A 16528-nucleotide genomic window follows, 5' to 3' on the forward strand; every position below is an offset into this window, starting at 1 on the left:
CATTTACTCTCTCTTCCTGTGGTCAGTCTTTCCTGTCAGTCCGCCCTCTGCTGCATGTAGGCTCACACAGCAGAACATCGTAAGGGGGGGGGGGAAACGCTTTTACTAATTCATTAACAAAAGTAAAACTTTCCTTTTCTTTGAATTTTTTTAACCTTTCCATTATGGAGGGATTGTTTGATGCTTAAAAGGGAATGAAAAAAAAAACTCTGCTTCAAAGGCTATTAGTCTTTAATTTATAACCATAAAACAAATAATTTAAAAACATTCAAGCTGTTTTAATTATTAATTTCAAAGTTTAGAAAAACAGAGACCAAAAAAAAAAAAAGAAAAAAGGAAAGAAACTGTGACAGAGATAAAATTAGATGAGAAAAATTCCCATTTCTCAATGTTGGGGAGTATGAAGTGCTCCTCTTTTTTGTTAAAAAAAGACTTTGAAGCAGTTAGAGAAACATTTTTATTTTACTCGATGAGCTCGTACTTCATCACTGCATATTCTGTATTCAAACCACTTAATGATCTTCATTAGAGTCTTCAATCGTCTGGCTGGTGTTACCGAACCAAACCCATTTTTCATGTCAAGAGGTCAAAACAGGGCTCTCCAGTCTTATTTTCTTATCCCAACCAGCCATAATCATTCTAATCTGTCTAGCCAATTTGTTCTCTCAACACAGTGATATCCGTCTAATGAATTAAAGTCATTTTGAATGTCAAAACACCGTCCCTGGTGGTTTAAGAGGAATCAAAATGACTCTGCAAAAATGGTAAACATGATGATGTTGTTATGTGCTGCATATTTGTTGGTTAGTGGATCTTACCAGTTCACTCTGGAGTCTGAGAATAACTTCATCTTTCTCTCTCAGTTGTTGCAGCAAGGCCTCCTCTCTGCCGGGATCCTGCACAGCAAGCAACAAGACACCATGTTACACTTTGCCCCGGACACTGCAGACAGCAGTGATTTATCCAAAGGGGGGACCATATTCCCGCAAAAGCAATACATAGAGCCTAAGAGGATGACAACATTCAATGGCGTTTGTGTGCATGTGTGTGTCATTCTCTGGCTGTACCCATAAACGTTTATGTGTGTTTGCAAGTGTTTTATGTGCATTTATGAGCCTTATTGTTGGTCTGGTGAGTGTGTATGTGTGCCAGTGTAATAAAGTTGTCACAAGGGTTCATGCAGGACCGTGATCGCCTCCTCGCTCTACGTCTCTGTGATAAACTTGGAGCGTCCTGTGGCGGAGCCCCAGAGCGCACAGCACTTTAACATGACCTTGTGTTGTCGGGCGACATTACTGTGGGGAAGATGGAGAGGAGCACCAGAGACAGGAGACAGACGAGTGAGGAGAATAATAATACTAATAAAAATAACTTTATTGTAATGGCAGCCATCAAAACAAAAGTTTTCACAGCAAAAAATATCTACGTAGGGAGAGATATCTTAAAATAAAGTGCGTTTGTGATGTTTGTAAAATACTTATGTTTATGGCTATAATTTTGCTGAGATTGTTATTTGAGTTGTTCATCTCATCTATCCACCGCACAATTGGACATGACTTGTGTTAAAAGTTCCTGAAATGACAAGGAAGTAGCAATAATCATATAAAGAGGAATGGAAGGTAATATGGGCCCATCTATCAAAGTGTACCAGCTCACAGATTGAAGGAGGTGTGCTTGAGAAACTGCCCGACAACTAAATGCAAATCACTGCCATGTCTTCATTAAAGACTTTTGGAGCGGGGTACATGATGCCTTACAAGATGTTTCAGATGTCCCCTAGAGATTAAGACCATATTGTTTGGATTCATACCTCAGGCATGGCTGAAAAGAGATAAATATGTATTAAATATACAACAGGTTGCTGGTAAGACGACTCTTACAAGGTAATGGTGAGATCACTCCCTTATAAAACATAGTTTGCACTGTTTTTGTTTTCATTTTCCCCCAAGTCTGCTACAAATCTCAAAATAGGGCATTTCAGACAGATATAAACGGATGGTGCGTGCCAACAACATTTGAAACTGATTTTATGCAAATGTGCTTGAATGTGCAGCAAAAATGTTAGTTTGCCAACTCGATTTTCACATTTTCTAAAGTCACTTTTAGGGAGGCTGCCGGAGAATCTCAGGCTACACGCCGGTTCACGTGGAGGTCGAAAAATCCGAAAATCTAGCTGAGCATCCAGACACGGCAGTTTTCATTACAATAATTAACTTAATTCTAAAAACGGACAGGTAGATTAAATGTGGACGGAGAGCGACGCGATTAGAGGGAGAGTAGAAAAAGAAAGAAATGGCGGGGGAAAGGAATAAGAAAGCGAGAGAGAGTGAGAGCGAGCGATAAGATGGAGGGAACGAAATGGCAAACAGACAGACGGTCATTACCTCTCAAGGACATAAAAGGCAGGAGAGAAAAAGAGGGGCAAGATAACAGGAGGAAAATGAGGGGGATGGGGTTGGTGGTATGACGAAAGGGGGACAGTGATAGAGAGAAGGAGAGGACAGAGAGGGCCCGAGGCAGAGCGTGATGGTCTGAGACTGTGGGGAGCCATCTAGCTAAAGGACAGACATGGAGTCAGAGAGAGACCACAGGGAACCATACAGCCAAAACACCGTCCTCTAAGTGACCTCTCTGACTCAAACACAGACAGCAAGCCTGACATCAATATTAAGAAAAGTACAAATATAACTTGTACACAAATGTGTTACATCACGGTTGTTTTGGAGTCGGTAAATAGCTAGAGGTACCAAATAACTAATTAAAGACAAGTAAAAATAGGGAGTTTCGGCTGCATGACAGAGGCACTTGCTGGATGGGGAGGGAGGTTGATGAAGTTCACAGTTAAGGGTACTCAAAGACTTCGTGCTTTGTGAGACTTGACTGAATGGAAAAGTAAAAGGGCAGCATCTTTAAACATGGAGATAATGTGTTAACAGTAAATCAGCAAGCAGTGCTTTCTTCTGTCATCAAGGTTAAGTTTCACAAATGTTCATCGCGAATATGACTTGATGGTTGAAGAATCATTTCAGCTTTGGAAAGATGGCAAATGCGCCACACGAGACCAAAAAAAACACATCTGCTGATGGGTGATGTATCGCAAGTTGGGACATGCTTGGTTTTGACATGTTGTCTGTTTTGAAAAAGGACACACTAAGGTGTCCAACTGGTAACAAACAATATCATATTGGGGCTAAACACTACACAAAAATAAAGTAAAATATTATATCATTTTGTAAATATATTAGGCAAGAAATGGACAATGACCAGGATCATAGTTTGAATTTGATCAGCAATGCAGTTTGACCTGAGTTGTTCCGGTATAGAAACAATATGGTACCCGTTGCAGTTCAGGATGTTCAGGTGCATATACTTACAGTACTGCAGTGATACAAAGCTGGTTCAATATCAGCAAAGTCCCCATTGTTTAAGGTAAAAAAAAGTTAATACAATATGGTGTCCAGCCATGTCAGAATGTAAAAATGTTTCTACCTCTTCTTTAAAGCCGCGGTGAAATGTTTATATTCTTAATATCAAGTTTTTCCAAATTTTAAATGTAATGAACAAAGAGAATTTATGTAGGGTTCATTCAGGGTTCCATGATCACACCAGCCAAAGTATAAAAGTATGGTGAAAAATGATACGATGTGGCCCACAATTGTTTGATTTTATCGCTTTTTCAGTGCCGACGAAGAAAAGTAGCAGAAAACACATAAACTGACCCAAGAATTCAATGTTTTTCAACAACTTTTTTTGCAAGCAGTTTGAATTCCCTTATTTTGGGAAGCTGCAATACAAATAACGCCTTTCAAGATCTGCAGATAACCTGTAAATCCCTGGCTTGACAATGGAAAGGTGTGGAGGGAAACCGCTGCACGACCATCAGACAAACTCTTCGGCTAGAGCGTTTCTGTGGCTTGAAGTGTTCCAGGAAAAGTCAGGTCTCCTCCCAATTATACCAATACACACTTCCCATCTTAACTTGACAGCTAAAGAGCTCTTGGCCATGTTTCACAATTTTGAGGATTTATAGAGGCCAATATACTCAAAATCTGAAAGTGTCTCAAAAACGTTTTGATGGGTATTGTCTTCTGGCTTCCTCATTTAATAGGTGTAATTGATGTCCGGGGGCTACAACATGGGTAGAAGATAATGGTCAAGGTGGACGAAGCTAAAAGCTTTGTTAAGAGCTTCTGCGGTGATACAAGCAATAAAAAGAAAAATCCTTTTCCCACTGGGAGAACGGAAAACAATTATCACAAACAAAACCCAGCGGTATTGAAAGAGAGTGGACCTCGTTTACCTGGCTGGCTTTACAGGGGAGATACCGCTATTTCTTTATTGTGTTTTTGTTTTGTTTTTTTCAGAAAATACGCACACACACACACACACATAGAAGGTACAATACGTACTAACATGAGATTTGGATGGGTCTGAAAAACTAACATGCTGTGACAATTACAATATTAGCCTCTAAAATTAGTCTCACCCGAATAAGACTGAAAGCTGTTCTAAATGAGCTGTCCGGCTACAACCACAGTGTGAATGCATCCGTGTGTGTGTGTGTGTGTGTGTGTGTGTGTGTCAGTAGTTGTGTTCATAATGATCAGAACAGGCTTATGACTAAATCCATGTACTTTATTGACTTGCGTTGTTTGTTTACGGGTCAGGCGAGAGCTTAAGAGTTTCAACAGCGAGACAGCGAAGGTGATTGGTATCTAAACTGTGAGAGAACTGCGTTGTCGCTCGGCTCAAATACCCCAGAATGTACAATCCTGCGGAAAAAATCCCTGAAAAAGATGAAAGAATTCACTAGTCAGAAACTTGAATGAGAAACTGTATTGCTGAAAAGAAAAAGGCACCACAATGTGCATTAAGTCACCCATCAGGTGCCTTTCCAACCAATTCTTCAAGGCTGGATTGAACGGAAAAGGCTGTGGAGGAAAAGTGGGCCAATGCGAATTTATTTCTAATGTGATTGGAATTGCCTCAGAGTGGATAAATCTGATCAAAATCATTGGAGTGCATCCACTTTATGTGATTTCGTCCAGAGGTTGAGGCCACTCTATGCTTGCAATCAGCGGCGAGTTGAAGAGGGTATGAAGATGAATTACATTCCCCTTGTTAGAAGAAATTATTCAATTTGTTAACTTCTTTTTTGAGAAATGCAGTTTTGAGAAAATGTGAGGGTGGTTGAGGCTATTATTTCAGCACCATCTCACTTTCATTTGTTTGTCAAATTGCCCATTTCTTGAAACTGTGGAAAGGGGCGTGAGGAATGACAACACAATTAAATCTTCAGGCCAATCTACCCAATATCAATCCATAATTTTGCTAGAAGGGGTGTAAAATGGTGTAATCAGCACAACCAAACATTCCTGGAGTGTCATTTTAGGCCAAAGTACCAGCAAATTCGGCCATGACAACCCCTACTCAAAAACGTCTCTTCTAACAGGATGACAACACAAAAAAAAAAAGCTTGGAGGTGTTTTGAGCTTTGAGCTGCTATTTAAAGGTCGTGGGCCCAAAGGGAGGCAGTTCCAATGTTGTGGGCAGCTGTTTTTAAATGCTCAATCACCTTTAGTTTTACTGTCTCGGTAACAGCCAGGAATTCTGGTTAAAAGCTCCAGAAGAAAACTCATTCAATTAGTGGTATATAGACCAGCAAACCACACATGTACCGTAGGCGCAGACCATGCAGAGCTATTAAACAGAATGAACGGGGAGGAATAACCATTTCTGAGCCCGTCTTCATGCGCGTTACAAACATACGTCTTTGTGTATTAACCTAATTCTTACAAATTGTTCCTTGCATCCAAATTGCAAATTGCTTTGGATGGTCCTAACCATGTTTGAAAAATGTCAGCATGCAAATGAGGGATTTTTTTGGGGGGGGGGAAATTTCTTGATTTTCAGTGCAGCGCTGATGGAAACTATTGTGACAAAAGGCGATGTAGAACAGAAATGGAAGAGTTACAACTTGCACAAAAAAAACAAGCGAAAAGTAACAAATCCTTAGCATTTTACAATCCAATCCAATTTCCGATCTTTGCAAAATACAAAATGTAAGCTGCTCAAGCCACGCTGAATAAAAGTGATAGTAGTCTAAATCCAACAGGTAGGTTCTTGAGGTGGTTCTACATTGTCTCAACTTGCTGCTTGAACAAGTGAAGAACTGAACCCTTTACATTCATAGTTGCCTGTGAAAACAAAGGCATCTCAAAGACAAATACACAAACCTGCTCGCACTCATCCAGCATTAAGTTCCCTACCTTTGGGATGAAGTATTTGTTCATGTCTAGATCTGTCTTTACTCCTGTGTGCTTGCTGTCTGTGTTTATCAACTGTATCTGCCTGATGGACTATAATTATTACTTTAATTGCGTACTATTTATGCACACTGACAGACAGAGGAGGGCGAGAAAAGCAAAAAAAAAAAAAAAAAACAGAGAGAGATGGAGGAGGTGATGAAAAATGTGTCATTTGCACCTAGAGATCCGGTATCATGCCTTCAAGAATGTACAATAAAACACTGTGACCTTTATCACCTGTCAATCTGAATTAACTCAGCCGTCAAAAGGGCCTAATGACCGGATCACCATCATACTCCCATGCATGCTATGAGACAGCAGCTCTGAAAGTAGGAAGTTCTGTGAATCTTGACACATGCTGTACACGACAAGCTGTGACGCTGTGAGCATCCTTTATGACCTGAAGGACGTGTTGTGTCTGCTGAATAGCAGTCATGTGTTCTTATAGCTACTCCATCTGTCCAAGGCACCTTAAAAGGCAGTAAAGCTGACACCTCGCACAGAAACAGTTAGGTAACCTGTCAAACCGCTTCTGTAAAATTTAAGCCGTTCGAAACAGAAGAGAGATGTCACCTGCCTGGGTGGCTTAAAATACAGCGAGAACCACCGAGCTGCCTCATATGAGGAATTATCCCTGAGACATTAAATACAGACACAAAAAGATGTAAAAATAATGATAATTAAGTGCAGTGAAATACCGTACTTCTACTGTATTTCATTTTGCAGAGACAGGAACTGGCAGACACATGGGTGATGATGTAAAAAATGATATATCAGAAGACCAGGAGCTGGCTGTACAAAGACAGGCTTTTACTACAGCTTAGATCGAACAAACAGCCAGACTTCAGATATAATTCTTACAGTATTTTTAAGTGGGATTAATTGCCTGAGTCTTCTGAGTGAATTACAACTTTTATCCATCTAAAAAAGCACATCTGATCAAGCCTTTTAAGCTGCTCAGCTCCACTTATATCAAAGAATATGTATGTCTTCTGGAATAATTAGACATTTTACTGTGAATATTCAAAACTGTGTTTCATGGGAGCGGAAATAATATACATATAAATAGTTTTCTAAGGTGTTGTTGCAGTCTCTTAAATTGACACTTTTTGGTTTTCTTTAGCATCTGATTTGAATTCTAAGGAAGAAAAAAAAAGCGAACACAGACCCCCTGCAATGCAGAGGATCAGTCCAGCATGTCTTTGTGCAACCAGCCCCAGACTGGAATCACATTTTAAGATGTTGTAATTAATAATTTAAGATGTAAAAGGCCTGTTCAAACTTCACTATTAATGATTTTAATGCTATCTCAAGAACTCAGACACTTCACAGGAGATGTGGAATTCAGAATATGAAATACTCTTTTGATCACCTCTCCCTCACTTTCACACATTAACACACTTCAGTTTTTGACAGTGTGTGTGAGACACTGGACGTCCTGGCTGTTAGTTAGAAAACAGTGTTTGGAGTAAAAGGTTATCTTGAATGCGAGAGCCTAAAAAAAGACAAAGACGGTGAGTGAGATAGACAGATGAGACAAGCGGTTAGTTTTGTGCTCCGTGTGCTTTTCTTTTTTAATATAAAACGACATTTTCTACTTTGTTTTGCAGTGTGTGTGTGTGTGTGTGTGTCCATTAAAACTTGCATCTTCACATGTTTTCCTGCACCCATTTAACCCTTTTACAATCTGGAGAACAGTCTGCAATTAAGAATTTGCTGTCAAAATTGTACATTATTAATTTCTAATTATGCAACATCTGACAAAATGATAAATGTTTTCTTCTGAATGTCTTCTGAAACAAAGGTGAACATATGCAAATTACGTTTAACAACAAAACCTGCTGTCCTAGACTTTTTTTGGTGCTCTGGCACACCTCTGGCTGCAGCTCCAGTTCGAGATTTCTACTTCACGCTTCTAAAATACAGTAGAACCCTTTAACTGGGACAAAATCTGGTAAAAACCATGTCATATGCATCGGGTCTAAATTAAACTAGGGCGCACTGTGACACTGCAGCCTCTCAGGTGGTTACCGTAGATTATTTTTACACCCGCAGAGTCGTTTTCTGGAGTGCCAGGACAAATTCTCTTCTCCTCGCCCCTCCCTCAAACTCTTTCTCTTCTTCTCCTCCCTCTCGCTCTTTTTCTCTGCCGCCCTCCTCCTCAAACTCTTCCCTCCCTTCTCCATCTCTTGCAGTTCGGCTATTAGCAAGCGATCTACCTTAATGTCCTCAAACTGAATGCACATCAACTCCGGTTTCCACATTTTCCCCTAAAGCCTTTCCCCCTGCATTCCCTCGCTCCCCGATCCATCTTACAGTCAAGTAGAACAATATCCTATTCTCAGCATTGCAACTATTTCCTCATTCTCCGCTTCTCCTCATGCAATATGGCCTCTCCATCTTTAGGTTGTTTCTTTTCCCTGCCTCCAGCTCTGTCAGAAGGTTAGCCTTTGCCTCCTACCTTCTTACTCATTCTTCTCTATATATGTACACAGAAACACACACACCTCTCTTATTCCTCTACCTGTTTCCATCTCCTGCCTAACCTCAATTCCTCCAACTCTTGCTGCTTTCTTGCTGCCGTTTATATCCATCTCTATACCGCTGCCACTCTCTCCCTCTCTCTTTCTCTCTCTCTCCTTGAGAAGGCCACAGTCCACTTCTGGGTTCTAACTTCAACTTCTAGTTGAGGAGAGTTTCGGGACAATCAGAATGAATTGCCAATCGGAAAATTAAACAGTTCTCCTGCAGAAGTTTGTTTCTTACAAATGACAATCGGACCGAAACGCCTTGAGATCTGCTTCTTTCAATCACTGCTTTTAAGCAACGATTTTGTCCAGATTTTCTCGACACTTGGAGGCCAGCTGGTGCTTGTTCTTCGATAAAAGTTTGGCATGCAAATACTTTAATCATCTGTTGTGTAGCTTTGTTATATTTGACAATGACATGAAAAAGGAAAAAGGGAATTTTCACATTTCCTCCCACCCCAACCAAGTTTCACTGAATAGATTGTGATATGTGGAAAAATTGTGATAATAATGTGTCAATAATCGACGTCCATGCATGACTGCAATATCTTGTACAACAAATATCAATAGAAAAAATGGTAATGGATCCGCACAAGAATTACATCGCTGTGAGCTCAATCAACAGACAGGAAAAATTAAACCTTCAGATGCATCGGTATGAATTGATTATTACATCTTTGCCGTCAATATTACATCATTTAAAGGTTAAAGGTCAAGTCTCCTTAATTGCGGTTTGGACTGTTTAATCAGACATCTGCCCTCAGTTATTCCAGCCCTTCCTGATCCCTCTCTCCCAGTTGTCCACCCAGTTCCCCATCTGTCCATCCATGCACTTCTTCCTGGGAGAGTTTGAGCCAGAGCTGCTGTCTTCATCATGCTGTGTCCCACCCCACATTTTTAATTTTTCCTTATCATCCAGCTGCCGCTGATACTCCATGTAGGTCAATAAAGAGGGCACACACTCACACAAACACTCTCCTCTCTCTTTCTCTCACACACACACAAAAACACAGATAAATGCACCCAAACTAAGACACTGTGACAAATTGCACCGACAAAAAAACCTACTGTTTTCTTGCCCCGTGATAGAAAAAAAACAGCCAAGTCACCAGAATAAATGTTGGCATTGTACATTCCTGCAAACCACAGACGCATTAAATGGGCACATTTCATAGAGGTCTGGTCAATATTTCCACTGTACATGTCTTATCACGTTCAAATATCATACATATGAGCTTTCATATGAAGAGGAAGAGGAGATAGTGGCAGATTGACAGGTAGGATGGCTGCAAATTGAGTGAACACTTTCCGAGGGGGGTCTAGAAATTTGCAATTGTTTTAACTACTGAATAATTTTAGGGAGCAGCGGGATTTGCAGCCATGTTTGTGGCATCAAAACCAGATACTTTGGACGAAAGATGTCAACACGCTACCCAGCCGTGTTAGTGCCAACAAAACGGGATATTATTAACGAAACGCTGGGACAATTTCCAACTGGATTTGTGGCAACAGAACCAGATTTCTTTCCGACAAGAAGTCAACCTGTTACCCAGCCGCGTTAGTGCCAACAAAACTGGATATTTTTCGATGAAACGCTGGGTAAATTTTCACCTGTATTTGTGGCAACAGAACCGGATACTTTTGACAAGACGCCGACACATTACCCAGCCGCGGTAGTGCCAACAAAACTGGATATTTTTCGATGAAACGCTGGGTAAATTTTCACCTGTATTTGTGGCAACAGAACCGGATACTTTTGACAAGACGCCGACACATTACCCAGCCGCGGTAGTGCCAACAAAACTGGATATTTCTGACGGAGTCTGGGACAATTTCCAGGCATGTTTGTGCCAACAAAACCTGGTAAGCCAAAACATCATCTTTTCCTAACCTTAAATAAGTGGGATTTTTGCCGAAACCTTAACAGACCACGAGCACGGCATTGTCACCATCATGAATTTGCAACATGAGGAGACCTGAAGCAACATTTAAACAACATATCACTGATCTGCAGAAACAGAAATGACCAACATTCATTCTTGAGATTAGGCAGGTGAAAACACGTACAACCACACACTCACACACTTAGCAAACTCAGTAAACAACTATGCAACATATTTGTTGACTCACACTCAATACAATGCAGATCAATAAGACACCAGCATAGGATTTAAAATAGTGCTAGAGAGTTGAGGATTCTCATCCCTTCTGCTCCTCTCTCCTCCAACAGTCTAACAAGAACTCTGCTGTCACCCAACTAAATCCCAGAGAGAAGCCTGACAAAAGCCCTCCCCTGGTAAATTTAAACCCTGCTCCGGCGCACACGCACATACACACTTGAGGACACACACACTCCCTGCAGAGATTAATAAATCTCATCTAGATCGTAGAGGGCTCTGATGGACTAGGTTGACAGAGGGGGTCTGGGGCCTGTCATGGCAAGCAAAGCACTTTGCCCATCTCTCATTCAATTATTCCTCCCCTCTCGTGCTTTTTATCACTCTTTTTTCGCTACTCTTGTCTTTGTGTTTCCCACTCCTTGTCCCCCAGCCCTGCCTCGCTGCTCTGCTTTCTTTCTTCCTTTTTGATCTCTTTACGATTCATTGAGAGCTGCCGCGGAATAAAAAAAGTGGCTGTTAATTGTTCTGATAAGGGTGAAACTGAAGGAGACACACAGATCAAAGGAGGACTCAGTTTTATATTTTTGATCACAGACAGGCCTCTGTGTTCTTTTAATTGAACTGGCTGGCTCGGCGTAGTTGAGGGTTGTATGAGTAAATAGTACCTGGTGTTTGGTTTGTTGTAGCTACCCAAAAGCACAACAGAGCTACGTAAATCTTATACACTCTTTGTGTATAAAAATGATCGTAAACTACATTTTCGCTGTAATGCTTTAAGGCAGGCAGACACGGTCTGCTTTTTAATGATCTTTAATGTACGTTCTGCACAGCAAGAACCTCCAACCTTTTCTGTTCGGATCGATCGACCTAGCACGACTTGGCTGCTCACACTGAATGTAAACACCGAACCCCACCGTCAGTTTTGTCCATTGATAAAAGTTGTTTCAAACGTAACAATAATGTTGAAAAAAAGAGAGAAAGGCGGCATTCTTCAGTCCAATTCTACTATGAATGGGAAGTCAGACAAAAAAATAAATAAATATAGAGCCACAGATGGCTGAAAGATGCAGACAATATGGTCTGTGTGTTCCACAGCGAGGTTCAGTTTTATGTCACAATATTCTCGAGGCTACAGTTTTAGCGGAACATTTAAGATACCAGCGCAGTTGCAACAAAACAAGACGAGTTTATGGCAGATCTTTTGATGGCACCCGCGTAACTGCTCAAGCTGCAGGACATCTGATCAAAAACTCCGACCTGCCAGATTTCCATCCAATCGCCCGTGAGCTGGATCATTGATCAGTCAGATAATTAATTGGGTGTTGTGATGCCCATCAAACTACTTGTCAAGAGACAAACAGTCTGGCAGAAATTCAGCACAATCGTAAAACCATTCAGGGGACTAAAACTCTGCTACTCGAGAGATTTGAGAGAAACTTATTGACAGATGGCAATGACAATTGCTCAAAAGCTGGTCAAAGCCACTAACTGAGCATTCAGTGCACATCTCTCTTTTGTTGTCTTAAACACAAACAAACAGATTCAGTAAAGCAAAATAAAACGGTTCATTTTAGTTTACCTTAAAAGGATTGGACTTTTCACTGCAAGGGCTGATGGGTAGAGACTGGAGGCTGCTGGCAGGACTCGTCTCTGTGCTCTGCAAAAGACAAAAACATGAATAAGAAAATAACATCCCGCTGAGGTTCGTGATAAGTGCCGCTGATAAGCTCCTAGTGTGCACAGAATGATTTTTACAGCATCAGTCTCACTTAATAAAAATAAAGGCATCTGCAACTATTTCACCTTTTAATTCTTGCAATTTCATTTAGGTGTTAAGCAGTATTGGCAAAAACATTAAAAGTCTGGCCGTTCATTTAACAGGAAAATAGAGGGAGGTATAAAAGACCGGGGTTTTTTTTGGAGATTGGTGCTCATTTAAGCTGCAGCATCCTCTGCAAGGCAAGATTACATCTTGTCTATTAATATACTGTAGGTTTGTCCTCACAAAAATGCAAGATAATTGGTTTCAGAATATTTGGCTGTAGGAACACAACTCCATTTTGTAACTTTTTTTTTTTTAGACAGTTTCTTATGTAATCTCTGTGTTTTCTAAAGCCAGCTGTGATCGGACACATTTTGGACTCGACACACGTGTTTAGCCGGCAGAGAGCCGGGTCAGCTGGAGGGGGACTCAAAAATATGCGCCAACACGCTCGCGCTGGACAGTGCATACATTCATGTGACATAAGGTGCACATGCCGTCTCACGCACACACTCCTTAAATATGGGCAGACGCTGGTCTAATTGTCAACTTAAGATAGGACGGATGGGAAAGTAGAAGATAAAGTCGTGTCTTTAGTCGGGAGTGCTAATTCAAGGTAAGGACATGACAGTACACACAGGATGCTAACTGGCATGTTCCAAATACTTGGTTTTCTGATAGGGGCGATTTCTTACCATCTGCTGCCCTCTTGCAGATTTACATGCAAGGCAACCGTTCTGTTGTGTGAGAGCGATGACCATACACACAATCAAGACATCCTAAAAAGGTGCTTTTCTAGGCTAAACTCCCGACTGTTTGTGAATATTTTTTGGCCTCCTGTCAATACTCTGAAGGTAACCCTGAGAAACATCATGGGCCCGAATCTTTGCGCAGCATAAACTTGACGGTTTATTGGTTTGGCTGACCTTTTAAAGAAGCATACCTCCCTATCAGAATTATAGGTGTGCTGTGGCGTCAGGCCCTCAATGTGTCATCTGTGATCAATGCCTTTCCCTATGTGGAGAGACAGGCGCACACTCACAGACACCCAAACACTCTCCCTCCCCCGTTTCGCTCTCACACATACACAGTCTCTTTAAGGTCACCCCTGTCCCACAGGCCTTAACACACAACTGTCCCCACAATTAGATGTGGATCAGTAAAAAGCCTTTCGGATTTAAGAATGGAGAAAGCTGCCTGGGAGCTCTGGATTTAATGACTTGCACTACCCAGAAGCTAAATGTCGAAAGATGATGAATGGCCTAAGAAAGGGAGGCAGGTTTTGTAGTTTGATACACCCCTTTAATCACATTCACACATCAGTTTAATCAAGAAATGAAAACCTTCAAATAACTCAAGGTGCATTCATGCCCACTCTCTCCCAATGACATTTGGCTTTTTATCAGGAAGCAGAACCATTAGCGACATGCCGCCATGCAATATATTCTTTGAAATTAAAATACTAACTCTGCTCGGATATTGCTGAGTTTTTCTTTGTTTCCAAACCCGAGCTTCGGGAGGTCTCGGGGTTAAACTTATATTGCAAAAATACAAAACTTAGTCGTCAGAGTTCATAAAAACTTGGGCTTATATTGATGGATATCGTGGTAGCCAGCTGTATTACAATCCTGCCGCAAATCCTAACCCTTGACAAAAAGTGTTGTAACAGTAATACATAATAGCATTCTCAAATACATATTTTATATCCACAGCATTTGTAGTAACAACACTACGCTGCTGAAAAGACTTTATGGGGGCAGCAACAATAAGCTGCTGCCACAAGTCAAGCAGCAGCCTGAGGGTAAGAGTCACTGAGATGGACAGAGAGGCTGCAGAGGCACAAGCTAACTGGGCCTGGTGGTGCATGTGAGGAATTTGCTGCACAGAGTGTATTCTGTAACAAATGGGGCCGCCACTGTTTTGCTCGAATCCATGGCTGACGCTGACAAATGGGGATCATTGTGTGTTGCAACATTAATGCACACACGGACAGTGGTATTTTGGAAATGTTCCTCCGTGCAACCGACAGGATAAAATGCTGAAAGAGAGATAAAATCAAGGATGGATGGAGTCTCTCTGCTGTAAACATAGTCATTTGACAAATATGACACACGGAAAACACAGGAAGTTATAAAAGTGTGATGAATTATCTGGTCAGGTCATGCATATCACGATATGCATTGTTCTGTGCTGTGTGTAGGAGAAACGTGTTTATGTCATTTATAAGCCTTTACTACAGACAGTACAGAGAGATGATGTGAAACCAGGGAGAGAAATGTGTCAAAGTCGGACATAAACTTTCGGATGTTGCAGTTTGCCATCAGCATGTTAACCCGAGCTCCCCTTTCCTGAATCCTTTCACAGCAAACTTGCAATTTATCATTTCATTCACAGACTCCAGGTCTTCTCACTGACAACTTACATTTGACATCTTTACCCATAAAACATAACTGAACTCAGCATATGTGTTAAACCAGAACAACATTCTCTGGTGTGGCCCGGTAGTCCTGAGCGAAGTGGCAAGGGTTCAAAACCAGCCCGGGCCCTTAACAGCATGTCAACCCTCTCTCACCTCTACCTTTTGCTGTCTGTCTCCAGCTGTCAATATTTAAAAATAGCAGAAATGCCTCCTGTTTTTTTTTAAGTTGTTCTCTCTTTTGCTGTCTCAGTTGAAAACAAGACTTTTCTAAAAAATAAATAAATGTGAAAGTCCAGCGCACAGTCTAGCTTAAAGGGGCAATTTGTGAGAATTTAAGCTGAACACGTTTAAAATGTAATTCTGACATTATGACGTCCATGTATTGTGTGGCATAGATACTATATATACTGAAGTCAACATGCTAACAAGCTAGCCCTGACCAGTCTTAGTCTAAAGCGCCTGTGCTAATAGTGTAAATACCAAAACTCCCTCGGTGCTCCGAACTCCAAGTCCAGACTGCTAGCTGCACTGTAAACTGAGCTAACTAGCTAACTGCCGCTAAAGTTAGCAGCAGCTGCACTTACTCTAGCAATACAGGTAAAACATACCTTACATAATTATTGACCTATGTTATGGCATTTGTCAAAAACCTTAACAGAGTGCAACGCCACTTTATTTGGTATCACACAAAATTCAACTTGGCAACTTGTGTTTTTGCTATGTTATTAGGTTGTGCATGATACCATACAAACGGCTTTCAAATTGTATTTTTAGAGTGCCTCCACAGTGTTTACTGCAGCTGTTGGCATAGAGTAGAACAAATGCAGAAAATCTAGGAGATAATGAGATAAATATTGGACTTCTGGACTTGAGCGCCTGGCTTAAAAAATATTAGATTACACCGCATGAGTCATTTATGGTAATTTGTGCCTCTTTGAAAGCCTCTCCCATCCTTTTTAGTTGTTTTGAGGATGACAGGATTGGAACCGGGCTGCTTTATGTGTGACACATAAAGCCGAACAGAGTTTTGACTGACATTAAAGAGACGGGAAGTAAGGTGAACTCGGGGCCTTTAAGTTAAGGTAAACAAAAGAAAAGAAAGGAAGATTGGGGCTCAATACCAGAAGGTCAAGCAAATAATATGCAAAGCATCCAGACATGCCGAGTCACCCTCCCCTTGCTGCAGAATGGATTACATACACTGATGGAAGGTAACAAAATTTGCAAGTTAATGACACAACAGAGCAAGCAAAGAGGGCAAAGTATCTCCTCTTTCATATTCATGTTCTGCTGCTGTGTACTCTCTCCCTTGCACTCCCTTTAGTCTCTCCATTACCACTGTAGTTTATGTCTCTCTACAGTAATTATCATTTTCATGTCTCATGTCTCTC

At 41.1% G+C, this 16528-nt stretch overlaps 1 protein-coding gene across 7 annotated transcripts in view; it reads right to left on the reverse strand.

Annotated features, from left to right (window-relative positions):
- ccser1 (coiled-coil serine-rich protein 1) overlaps positions 1-16528 on the reverse strand; it is a 120691-nt gene that overhangs the window by 61952 nt on the left and 42211 nt on the right. For all 7 annotated transcript variants that reach the window (XM_030417431.1, XM_030417432.1, XM_030417434.1 and 4 more), the window contains exons 8-9: positions 12536-12613; positions 819-896 (exon numbers count right to left, since the gene is read on the reverse strand). In XM_030417431.1, the coding sequence (XP_030273291.1) occupies positions 819-896; positions 12536-12613 (156 nt within the window). The remainder of the gene's footprint in view (positions 1-818; positions 897-12535; positions 12614-16528) is intronic.

Source organism: Sparus aurata, chromosome 5, assembly GCF_900880675.1.
Source record: "Sparus aurata chromosome 5, fSpaAur1.1, whole genome shotgun sequence".
NCBI classification, from domain to species: domain Eukaryota; kingdom Metazoa; phylum Chordata; class Actinopteri; order Spariformes; family Sparidae; genus Sparus; species Sparus aurata.